At 33.3% G+C, this 13709-nt stretch overlaps 1 protein-coding gene across 1 annotated transcript in view; it reads right to left on the bottom strand.

Moving 5' to 3' along the window:
• LOC148941294 (uncharacterized) overlaps positions 1 to 13709 on the bottom strand; it is a 75588-nt gene that overhangs the window by 35527 nt on the left and 26352 nt on the right. The window contains exons 4-6 of the mRNA XM_089103970.1: positions 8020 to 8254; positions 4009 to 4119; positions 1451 to 1552 (exon numbers count right to left, since the gene is read on the bottom strand). Of these exons, the coding sequence (XP_088960096.1) occupies positions 1451 to 1552; positions 4009 to 4119; positions 8020 to 8254 (448 nt within the window). The remainder of the gene's footprint in view (positions 1 to 1450; positions 1553 to 4008; positions 4120 to 8019; positions 8255 to 13709) is intronic.

Raw genomic sequence — 13709 nt, 5'->3', positions numbered from 1 at the left:
AAAGACAGGTCACAATGCAACTTAACAACAGGCCAGTGGGTTGTAGAGACAAATGGATATAGTATATTGCTGCCTTAACAGGAGAATACGGTCCAAGTAAAAAATAAAAGGTTAAAAATTAACATATTCTGCACCATTAGAAAGTGAAAGGGGTTGAATACGTTAAATGTTTTTTTAATATTTTTCTTTTTAGTAAAGCCAATAAGAGAAAATATCTCTTATTGCACCATCATCAACATGTAATTACTTCTGATGCGTGCTTAAGGCTGGGCCCTCATCATCGCCTCATCCGGTTGTTTAGTGCTGTTTGATATTTTCGTTTAGTTATTTATTTGTGATTTTTGTAGTGAATTTTTTCTTTCTTTCTTTTCTTTATTGCTCCACGATTTTTCCATTGTAAGCGGGTTATAAATAATAATATACACACTCTTTACTAATTTATATCTAAAATTCGAAACCACCATATTTGGACCACCATAATAGGTGGACGAGGAGGCAAGGAAAAAGGAGGCAGGATAAAATTTCAATGGAGGGGGATTTCGGGCATGATTTTGAAAAACGGTCAGAAATTAAATGAAAACAAGTCCTTTTTCAAATGAAAGTAGGAGAATTTTCCAGGAAATTTTCTGGGGGGGGGATTTCAACGAGAACGATAATGCCATGTTTATACGACAGGGGATCATTTCACCAGTTTGTCCAAACTTAACGACAGGCAACAAGTTAGCAACGACGAGGAGACAACAAAGACAGGCCACAATGCAACTTTAAGGAGTGGAGGGAGGGAGCTGGGGTTAGACAAACCTGTGGAGGCGATCACCTTAACGCCCTTGTGGCCTACTTTTAATATGATAATTAATTTCGCTTTTGCCAAAGCATAAAGTGCTCTGAAATAGCACTTGGTCCTTCAACTAAAAGGAGAGAAGAAATAAATTCATGGACCATGAAGATTAGAAAAATTTTTCTAACCAACAAAAAATTCATTAGACAATATAATGCAACGAAAAGATTGAAACATCATTTCGATAATGCGCATATCACGCGAAGCAAATCACGTGAAAAAGCTACTCTGTATGCTGGTTAATAGTACTTATTGTACTCTGAAAATAGATCTTTACGAATAACATAGCGAGTTTTATTTCAATGGGATGGTAACGCTGAGTCTGAACCTGGTTTATTCAGGATACGGAAAAATGTGTTTGTGTAATTTTAGCTTAAGACAGCAAAATAATCTAAGCTGAGAATCCAATCAATTAGATATCGTTGCATCTGCTGTTAATTTGGGTCGATTTTTTTTCGTTTTGAATTCAAAATATTCGTCTTGTTCCAAATCACATTAAAACTATAATTAAAACAATCTTTAATAACTATACCCCCCCCCCCCCCAATAAAAAAAAGACTAGATGCGCGCACCAATTATTTAACCTATTAAAAAACACATAAAAAAGCTGACCTGTGAAATGAGGCGAAGACTTTTGACAGTTGCTTCGTAAACATCTTCTAATCGACGAACTAGGCTCAAATGCTTATTACCCCGGATATGGCGTAAAAACGACTGCAAAAAAGACATAATTGACAATCGAGGATAATTTTAGCTTGTCTACTAAAAACAGAATAAAATCTGAGAACTATCTATTATGTTAAATGAAAGAGAAATGGCCAGAATATTTGAAGAATATGTTAGAACGAGAAAGTTATAGGAAATGAATAAAAAAAATGAAAAAGTTTGTGACTATTCTTGAATTCCGAAAAAGAGTTAGGGACAGTACTAAAAGGATTATAAAATAACAAGGCCTCAGTTGCTGATAGCGTGGTAAATGAGTTTTTGAAAGAGAGTGGTTGCGAAGTTAAAGACAAATTACTGAAGATTTTGAACATGGCTTTTGAAAAAGGAAAGTACCTAGTGAATTTAGGAAAATATTAATGACGCCCCTTTATAAAAAAAGATGATAAGAGTGAGAGACGATAAGATAGACGAATTATCGTGCTTTATGTAGGAAGCAAATTACTTAGTATGATGGTAGTTTTAGACTTAGAGATGATAAAGTAAGCAACTCTCTGATTTAAATTTCGCAGATGACGCAGTCTTGTTAGAAGATTCTAAACAGAGTGTACAAAAGCTACTTGACGCAATTATAGGAAAAGCTGAAAATTTCGACTAAACCATCAATTTTCATCAATCAAAGAGCTTGTCCATCACAAGCTCACTGTATGTTCTACATAGTAAGAATAAGAGCCTAGAACTGGTCAAAGAGTTCATATACCTGGGTAGCTGGATCTCTCTTTTGAAATAAAAATACCAAAAATGTATTCTTTAAAAAAGGGGGAGGGAGATAATTCCTGCGCCTACCCCATCCACCCTAAATGACACGCCTGGAAATGAAACTTAATTACTGTCAGAGTCTAGCTTTAAAGGGTTATCTAAGCATCCCTTCTGAACCTGACTTTTTAGTTTTACTGAAAACATAATCGGAAGATAAGACTGCGAACCAAGATTAGGATATTGGAAGCTACAGTGATGACAGTGGTTAAATATGGCTCTGAAGCATGGGCACTCCGAAAGAAACGGAGGAAGATTTGCTAGATGTTTTCTGAAGAAATTGCCTACGGAATGTTTTTGGTTACCCGACTAGCTGACGGTATTTCAAACACTAACGAAGTGTGGTTTAATCCCGCTTTCTGTAGCTATAATAAGAGAAATATTTAGATAACCTGGGCATGTTCTGCGGATAAAACATGACAAATTGTCCTTTTTGGCCAACCGTCTAGGGATAAACGGAAAGCAGGTCGTCGTCCGCGCGCCAGTATGGCCACTGAAACTGGGAGACTACTCGAATAGCCTTTCAATAACTCTAAACTGATTAAGTATCTTCAGCAGACTTATCTTCAATTATTTGAATACGTATATAATCCCTGAATTTGTCTTCCGTAGAATTCGAATAAGTATATAATCCTAAATGTGAAAAATAAACAAACAAAGCATTCCAAAAGCAGTCCTTCCCTTGCATGGCATACCAGATAAATACATCAAAGCGGTTATTGCTATGTACGAGAACAATATCGCTGTGGTAAAGGCGGAAATGAGGTTAGTAGTTTGTTTGGTATTGAATCAGGAGTCTAAGTAGACTTGTGTTCTATCCTAATTTATAGGATATTTTTTATATTGTATATTATGTATTCTTATTTTTTATATTTTTTATATGTATTATAATTTATCTGATCATTTTAATAGATAAAATTTTAAAAAATGAATGAATTTTAGGAGGTTCTGAAATCTCATGACGCAAAAATTGGTTTGACAATTAATGTTAAGCAGATTAAGTCGCTTAGACTAGGAACAAACGAAGGTGAGGAGGGGATTTTGTGCAATAAGAAGATCGAACAAATGAATAGCTTCACTTACGTGGGTAGTATTATTAGTAAAGATGGTGGATGGAGTGAATATGTAAAAAGTAGAATGTCCATGGTCCAGGGTGTTTTTACGCATTTGAGAAACAATTGGAAGAATAGGAAGATATGTCTGCGAATCAAGACTAGGATTTTGGAAGCTAGAGTGATGACAGTTGTCAAGTTTGGTTCTGAAACGTGGGCACTTCGGAAGACGAAGGATTTGATAGATTTTTTCCAGAGGGATTGTCAATGGACAGTTTTGGGTACCAGCTTGCCTGTTCATATATCAAACTACAGGCTGTTAGAAAAACATAGTTCTATACCACTTTATAAGAGCTACAGGTTGGTAAGAGGCCATAAAAATGGATTGAATGGAAACTGGAACTCCTTGGGAGGGGGTAGAGTGAAGCTTTGAATAGATTGAGGCCTAGGAGGAGCGTGCACAGCTATGTTGGCCTCGCGTGGCTAGGTGATCCAGTGAGTTGTTAACAGTAGTAATAGATTATTTCACCCCTCCCGGTATTTCGATTCAATGTGTTTTAATAATGGGAAACAAAAGGGACAAAACAGTAATGACTCCCAATTGCCCGCAAAAAAAAAAACAGAAACAAAAGGAATTACCACTCCATTCCAAACATGCTTTTCACAGATATGACAATAAAGAAATTCTTTCGGAATTCCAGCATATTCAGTAGTGTCCTTAGACTCTTCCTTCTCATTTGCTTCCTCTTCCTAACAAAAGAAAAATATATGTCAGCGGAAATCGGTTTGAACTAGTTCCAAATTATGAAAAAAAAAACTCTGAACGATATAAAGAAAATATTTTCCCATAATTAATCAAATATACAATGAATACATGGAATTCATCTCCCAAAGGTTACTAAGCCTGTAAAGGAGGGGGAGGAGACACAATACAATTCAGCACTAAATGAAAAGAAAATTTTTTATATATTATAAAATAAAAAAAAATATAAAAAAAAAGACTCCAAAAGAAAAAAACAAAATAAAAAGCAAAGAAGAAAAAACTTCAAAGCAGCAAAAATTTTTAATTTTTTCTTTTTTTAAGCTTAACAAATGGCACTTTTGAGGTGATTTATGCATCTTATTCCAAACAATATGATAAGTTGCATAACAAAAATGCCTAATTTAATTGGTAAAAGGAAGTTCAGACATAAGTGGAAGAAAAAAATATTTTACAAATATATATATATATATATATACTCGCCGGTGCGGCTCATGTACTTGCCGAGAGTGACATAGATAAAATTAATAAGTGCTATTTTAGATACGCAAAGTTTCTATTGTTTATTCCTAAGAGGCACCGAAATTCCCGTTTTGAAAAATTCGGAATTATGAATCCAGCCAAAGAATGGTCGAGAATCTGTGAGAAGTCTGTGAGAAAAGTGATCCTGAATAGACGACGTTTTTCTCCAATAATAACTTAAGTGTTTCTTTGTATTGGTGTATTTAGTTTTTTCCTATCATTTTTCCGTGCTCCACTATAATCTTTTCTAGATGGTGGGTAAATAAATCATTATTATAATATATACAAAATATATATATATATATATATATATATATATATATATATATATATATATATATATATATATATATATATATATATATATATATATATATATATATATATATATATATATATATATATATATATATATATATATATATATATATATATATATAGGGGGGGAGTATTGGAGTGTAAGGTACGGGGGTCACCACTTATTGGCGCAAAAATGGCGCAAAAATGTTGCTATGCCACTTATTCGAGGGGAAGAACCCCTTGTCGGCCCAAATGTTAGTGGTATTCCCACACTTACCCCAACAGTTCCGTATCTATAGGGTATGTCAGTGCCCGATTCATAATATACCCTACCTTAGGGTACGATAGCGTGATCGAGTGATCCCAGGGGCCATTTTAAGGCCAAGGGTTACCGATATTATTTCTAACTATCTCCTTGGACTCTACCTAGGCTAAAAAGTCAAAGATTATATAGTATAAAAAATCTTACTGTATTCAGTCACGCTACAAAAAGAACTAAAAAATCACACTTCTAATTTTTCCCCAGCTCGCTCAGCCGGCCGCGTGCCTGCGATGGGTGGTGGGTGAATTTTTCCAGCCAATCCAAAGGCTTACTAATTACTGGTCAATCATCCCTAACTGCGCACTTAATGCCTCGTGGTCTGTGTAACCAACTACGCAATTAGAGAAGGACAGAAATTGGCGCCACCAAAATTAAAGGAAAATTAATAATTATTACTTGGGGAAGAGAATAATTAAGGGACCAAAAGAAAAGAATCTCGGAAGGACATTTATCAAAACAAACTGGGACCAAGGGTTCCAACAGGGAGGAATACATAAAAACTTTTAAAAACACATCAAAAACGTGTTTATATGAATTTTTGTTATGTTTTTACTAGTCAAACAAAATTTCCAGAGGGAGGGGGGGGGGTCAAACCCAGTAAACACACCCCTTTCCTTCTGAATAACACTTAAACATAAGACCGAGAATATAATATTTGTTCTATCTTTGAGATGAGAGGCCTTTTCACGTTTAGCGAAAACGCGTCTGACATTTTTCACACGTTTTTTAAAGTGTCAGTGCTTGAATGTGCAAAATTTGAGTGTCTGATATGATCTGATATGCACTTTTTTATGGCTCTCGGTATGGCGTTTTTCATTAAGTCGTATATTACGACTGTCCTCTATTGAAAACACAGTATCTACATTTAAACAGTTTTCGGGAAAATCAAGAAATAGTGGTTTTTACTTTCGTTTCTGAAATGATGACAAATTTAATCAATTGGTTTTCCGAAAGCCGTTGTTTCTCCGTATTTTGCCACTCCGTTTCCTGCAGGACTTAGAGCTAAGTTTTGTAGTTCGTGTATGTCCGTGCTAATTTTTGGCTAAGGAGAATAGGTGCCATTTGTTTTTACCCCAGCAGATAACCATTTCAGACAAAACAGCAGATAGAAAAATTCCGACTTAGTCATTGGACTTGCAGTGTTGAGATTAGGGGAGGTTCATCCTCGACTCAAAACAGAATTGTTGTGTGGATACTAGGTTTTGAATGGCAGCCAGTTGCAAAGTTACAAAATCAAATATTTGAAAATTTTTTATTCCAGCTATTCCTTCAAGTTTCTTATTATGTAAAATTTCTTGATATTTTACAGACACAATTAAATCTCAATATACATTTTTAACAAATGACCCAATTCCATTCAGAAATTTTAATTCCATTCCAATTAGAAAATCTCCAATCAAATTCCAAAAATTCCGTTTTAACTAGATGCAATTCCAGTTAAAACAAAAATAGGTCCAACAGATCCGATTCAGAAATTCTAATTAGAATACTTAAATTCCAAAAAATCCGCCCCCACTAAATCCATTACCAATTAGATTTTTTTTTAATTTTTCGGGTCCAATTTTATATTTCAGCGCACGCGAATCTTCATTTTCTTGCAAATTATTTTCTAAAACATTACGGACATTCCAAAAAATCACAGAGTTCCAATGAATCACAGAATTTTCTCATGAGCTAGCTATACTTATTTTATTAATAAATAAAAAAAATTCATAATAGCCAGACTTTTTTGATACTTTTTAAGACTTTTTTGATACTTTTTTTTAAAGACTCTTCTTATTATTAACGTTTCAGAACTAGCAACATATATTTGTTTTCAGCACGAATTTGAAATATTTGATCATATACAGGCTAAGAAGATTATCACAAACAAGCACAAGGCAAATTAAGGCCGGCATCGAGGATTTAGATGAAAATGTTTGGGGGGAGGGAGGGGGTCAACTCAGAAAGGATCTGAGTTTTATTACCTTTTTCCTTCTTACTGAATAACCAGTATGATAAATATATATTTCTCAAAAACTGAGAAATAACAACAGAAGAGTTCAAAATAAAGCGTTGGGTATTACCTTTGAAATTACAGGTAATTTACAGATTCCTTCTAATATTGATGACGTTTAATGACCTGGATATGACGATGATTGATGACGATATTGATGAGTTGAACTGGATAATGTTTGGTTCGGGTAGTCGGAATTTAATAAAACGAAAAAAAAACAAGTCTAATACTAAAAAATTTAACGAAAATAATTCAAATTAAAAAAAAAATCTTGAACTTTAAGGTAGCTAATACAAAAACATAATTGTGTGATGTGCATCTGTCGTGATCGGTGCAATTGACGTTCCCTCAAGGTTCCAGTCAAAATTAGGCATTCAATTTTTTTGTTCAGTCATTGAAGAAAAAGCAATTTCAAAGGCATCAAATACGATGTTTCTTTTCAACTGAACATATCTGAAATCAAGGAAGTCTAAAGCATATGTAACTATAAATGTTTACTGATTTTTTTTTAACCTCAACAATATGCTTCCTCTGAAAAATTGATATTACACAAGAAAAATTTACACAATTATGAAAAAAAAAAAATCACTTGTTGCTCATTATCATACTTGCCTTAAGCAATGATATCAACTTTAAATAATAATATTTTTTCTATGTACAGTGTGGAGATTAAAACTAGCAAAATGAACTTGGTTTGGTTTTCAATTTTTGCAAAATAACATCCTTTTTTTCGATTGCCAATTAATTTACCTTTACATCATTTTCGCCTTCTTCCATTTTCTCTTCATCTGATTCCTTTTTTTCAGCTTCTTCAGTTTTTTCGTTTGGGCTTTCAGCTCTATCCTTTTCAGCCTCTTCGTTAACTTTGTCCTCGGTTTTTTCTGGTTCTTTAGCAACCTTTTTCTTGTCTTTTTGTTGCTTATCTGACTGAGTCACGGGTTTTTTTGGACCTTTGTTACCAGCTTTGTTTCTAAATCCTTGATCTCTGTCATAAGAATATTAGCTTATTATCAAAACTATAATGATTAAACAGTAAATGAGTAACAAAGAATTCTATTAATTAGTAACTTCACTTTTAAAGTACACCGAATTCATTCTTGACATTTTCGATGAAAGTAAAAATTTTCTAGTTGACAAATGAAATGAGTAAGTGCTAATTAAAACTCTGACTGGAATATTTTAGACGTTGCTACGTGCCGTTATTTCCTCACATTACTGTATTGCTGGATTTCCTCATAAAACAGCAGGAAATCAACTCCACTCGATTTTGTCTTGTCACTGGAATTTTTTCGTATTTTTTAAGTAGATTTTACGTGTATTTCACAGGAAATTTACGTACTAATTGACAATTTATAGACACACGAAATATATAAGATTTAAGGGTTGTCCAGTTATATCCTAAAGTACCACAAGACAAGACATAATCTGAGCTTCCTGAAGTACAATACATACACATATACACACACACATATATATATATATATATATATATATATATATATATATATATATATATATATATATATATATATATATATATATATATATATATATATATATATATATATATATATATATATATATATATATATATACATATATATATACTATATATATATATATATATATATATATATATATATATATATATATATATATATATATATATATATATATATATATATATATATATATATATATATTATAAAATTAAATAATGCATTAATAAAGCTACAAAATGAAAGATGCTTCAAACTGTTTTCTTTATTACTTTTGTATGTTAAAATATATTAATTCCAGCTCACATTTGCAGGGGTACTCCAAGGATGTAACACTTGGGCTAACCCTCTTCCTCTAGTTTCTGAATGATTTATGAATAAAATTTATTATATCATTGGTGATACGAAGACTCACATAAAAATCTCAAAGATTAGTGCCCCTAGTACAAGGTCACTGTCCCATATTCTTTTTCCTGAACATACCAAGACGATGGGGACCTAGAGGATCCCAAAAGGTGAATTTTTGGATCAAAAATCACCTTTTGTATCAACAAAAGGTGATACTGTAATTGTAACAACCAATTTCACATTCACCTTCCTATTTCTCCCTGATAACGTAACAAAAACGATCCCTATTGGTATACTAGGTTTTTTTATGATTCTACCATAATTTTAACAACCAATTCAACCTTTATTTTTCTGATTGTCCCGGATGAGGTCCTGGCAGGATTCTCGCTTGGTATACTACGTCAGAAAAAGTAGACTGCCTTATTTCTTGCTTTTGAATAATTGAACAATTAGATAAATGAAATTTACCCCGAGATAATCCAAACAGTATTTTGACAATCTTACAGAACAAACAATTTAGAAATAACACGAAAGAAAATGGGTCCTTAGAAGACTCCAGCTTGGTAAACTGTGCTGATAACGGTGGCTTAGTGTGTTGGGATTAATTTTAATGTTTAACCTTTGAAGTCGGAAGTCGGTTTCAAGAGTCACATATAAGCTGCATCTTTTCCACTTGCTTTGAAACTTGAAAATTGATTTTAATTCTTGGAAACTATTTTTTTTTATTCTAAAAACAAAACAAAATAAATAAAAGTTGAGGAAAACTTAAAAATTATACAAAACACTAGGTTTTCAAAGCTAGATTGCAATAGACCACGAAAACTAGATGCCCGGTTGCCACGTTGAATATTTTTAGAGAAGTCTTTGGGCCCAAAACAAACAGTAAATTGGAATTGAATTTTCTGTCATCAACTTTTAAAAAAACTTGAACTTTGGGGCCAAAGAATATATAAAGGCCTGCTATGAGATATATCTGACAGCCTAAACATGAGTAACGATCCGCAGTATCATGGAACATGTTGTGACCTTGCTTACAGGATTAGCCTCTCAAACGCCATTATTTCATTTTCATTTCAATAAAACTTGAGTTTCAAAGACACAAATTACCTGATATTCATACAATAAAATAACCAACGCATAACTGCATGCTGGATGGTTAAAAAAAAACTCAATTAAAATAATGTAGAAGTCTACGCGTTTGCTTGCTATATATTCTCTTGACGAAATGTTTTTCTAACTTATCCACCCCCCCCCTGTTTTCTGTTTCTTCTTAAAGTAAAAGTTATCAAGTAAAAGATGTAATAACCAATTATCACAGAAGAAAAAAAAAGGTCGATGAACTGAAAACTTATCTCAAGGGTCTTAAAAAAGTTCTTTTACTTTTTTACTCTTGCTTCGTTTGTCAATGACAAAATATGTATTTTCCAAAATACTGAATGCAGTGGCATAAATTTATAAAATTTAAGGGGGGAGAGCAAATTTTTTTTTCAATATCTATGGAAATGGGGCAAATTCATCATTTTTTTATTTTTCAGTGAAAAATACCAAAAATGGACATTTTTCAACAAATACCCCCTCCCCCCAAAAAATGTTATTTCTCAGAAGTTGGCGGGATCCAAAAAGATATAGGAGAGGACAACCCCCCCCCCCCCCAGTTGACGCACAATGGTTGAATGTCAAAACCAGATATATAACACTTCAGGTTTATATATCTTATTTTGTACAAAGCTTATGAAAAAGAAATTGAACTGGGAAATGGCAAGTGGCAAAAAAAATATATATTAGTATGACATGGTAGAGCTTTATTAGATACAACGATTTTCTACGTCTTCTTATCCAGAAGAAAGATATCAGACCTTTGGTATCTGGGTTTTAAAATGGTATGAAATTATAAATCATGGTATCTTGAATTCATGGCAAGAGAGATATCCCCCTTATCTGCTTGTCAACAGCCTAAAGTCGTAGACTAATATTCGGCAAGATTCTCTTCTTCTCATACCTACAATGCTAACAAAAAAAAACTCGATTGTATTTTGTGGATGTCAAAAGCATCTCTAAAATTTCACCAAAAAAGGTGTTTTTTGGTTCTCAATCTGGGCACTACTCGTCCCCGAATGGGGAAAATCATAAGAAAGAATTTAAAAAATTGACTTCGGGGCAGCGATTAAAGAGTGAAGGTTTGAATTGGTTAGGCTGGAGGAAGAGAGTTTGCTGCTAAGTGGGCTTCAGGTGACTTTGTGCTGCAAAGAGTTGCTATAAATAGTAATAATAATTGTTTTGTAGAAACTGAAAACGGTAGCATTCACTAGTTATTTCGTTTACCGTTGGATCGATTTTAGAATAAATTGTGTACCCGAATTATAACTAAGGGATTTGATTGGTGGCAATTAGCTGAACCTAGAATCAATAATTATGTATTAACTTGGACAGATTAACTTTCAGCTTAATAAACATCACAAAACTGGGCCTTACGCTGAACTTGAGCAAAAGATTAAGCCTGATCCAACCCTAATATTAGGTAATTTGAGGTTAATATGGCTTGCAGTGACACTTGTTCAACTTTACCACCAATTTAATGCACGTGACTTAAAGTTGTGCTAAACTAATTTTTATAGGGTTAACGATTTTAAACAAATGTGTGACCCCTTATGCCGTAAACGTACCTTACAGTGAGAAAGATCGGAAAACTTTTATATTAGCTAAATCTCAACTTGATTATTTTCGGAGAACCGGGTTTGAGAATGAGAAGAATAATATCGTCGATCCCGCGGCTTATTTTATGCGACAGGTCAGACATAACATTTTATGGCAGCTTTTTGAATCACCGCACAAATCAAGCTGACCTGTCGCGTGCTTATTGTTACAATAAGCACGACGACTTGGTATGAAAATTAATTACAATAAACATCAACTAGCTGCTGGCAATATTAAGGAAGGTAATCGATTAAATACTTTACAGCAGCATAAAACGCATCACCAAATGTGTTCTGATTTAAAATTATATATTTGCTTTTAATACTGGAACATTATGTTATTTCACTTTGACTGAAATACCACGCTTTAATATATTTTAAAAATTTAAGGAACCAGTGCTGGCCTTCCTTGGAATGGTAGTCTGACGAGAGTAGCAGCAATGAAATAATTTTTCATTTCATTGTCTCTCTCTTTCTCTCTCCCGCTCCTCTCTCACTACAAACTCTTTCAGTCTGAAATCTGACTGTTGTATTGATCCATTCCACTAGTTTAGTGAGACACAAAATATCTCTTTTATTGGGAGTTTTTATTTCTTTGGTGAACTTTTTATTTCTCTGTTTAATTAACTTCTTAATATCCTTCACTTGATCATTAATATGGTTCATTGAATAAAGCAAAATAAAACTATCGTTAATAAATTATTGCCTTGAATGAATACTAGCATTTAGAGATTCAATCCCTCACCCCTGTTCATTGGTTACCCTACCCTCAAATGTGATGGATACTCCAATGTATTTTTATAAAAATGTTTTTGATTATTTGTTGGTGTACACAGCTCCTCTTTGAATTAAAAAAAAGGTAACATCAAGTTAATAATAGAAAAAAAGTATTACATAAAACTAAAACCCTGAAAGTATTAAAAAATAAATTACAGTAGACAAAAATTAAATTTGCCACTGGTCACAAGGGTAAATAAGTACTACTACTCTAACGTCAGGTCTATAATCCCTATTGACTGATTTCATGACATCAAATGGGCTAGTAGCCCCTGATTCAAATTGGACAATGGCAGTCCCTTCTCTGCAGTGTTGACAGATCCAGTAAAAACAGATTTTTATTGACAGCTTCCTATTTAATTCCTGTTTAATGAGCAAACGAATAAATTCTGTTGAAAGAAGAAGATCCCAGCTGTAGACCCAAAGTCCCAGCCAATTAGATGGCATGACGGTTTGTGATCCGATGTTTTACGGGGCTGGGGTTCGAGTCCTAGTGTTGGCAGTTCTTTTTGAGGTTAGTAGTGTAACTGTAAGCTCAGTCACCGTGAGCCTGAGGAGCTTGTGGTTGGATAATTCCCCAGAAAAAATTATAATTTCAGATGGCAGGTGAAGCAATATCCGACTGGTGCTGCCAAAAGTACAAGTAAGAAAGCAGATCCAAAACCTCAAATTTTAAAAGAATTCAGTTTACGGTTGCAACGAATTGCTTTATTGGGACTTTAATAAATTTTCTCCTGAGGCTTTGATTTATTTCTATTAATCTTTACTGTTTACTTTCATAGTTGCACAGGGTAACATAAAGAACCCATTAAACGGTGTCTCTTTCCTTCAAATTTTCACTAATGGTTGGTTTGCAGTCAAATTTTTCAATACTGTAAAGGAATATTTGGCCACTCTGAAGTTCAATTATGATCCATGCAGAGAGACTAATGCAATTGACTTAGTCTTTTACTTATTGCATTCTTCCGGAGTTCTTTTTTTTGGCGTTTTGTTCTGTTTTTCTCTGAATAAAATGTAAAATGACAAGTAAAAGATGAAACAAACAATATTCACAGAAAAAAAAAAAAGAAAAAAGGTCGAAGAACTGAAAACTTACCCCAAGGGTCTTACAAAAGTTCTTTTA

Source organism: Artemia sp. Qi Xiang Cuo, chromosome 18, assembly GCF_049724085.1.
Source record: "Artemia sp. Qi Xiang Cuo chromosome 18, ASM4972408v1, whole genome shotgun sequence".
NCBI classification, from domain to species: domain Eukaryota; kingdom Metazoa; phylum Arthropoda; class Branchiopoda; order Anostraca; family Artemiidae; genus Artemia; species Artemia sp. Qi Xiang Cuo.
Note: the sequence above shows the minus strand (reverse complement) of the source record. Positions and strands in the feature narration are given on the sequence as shown.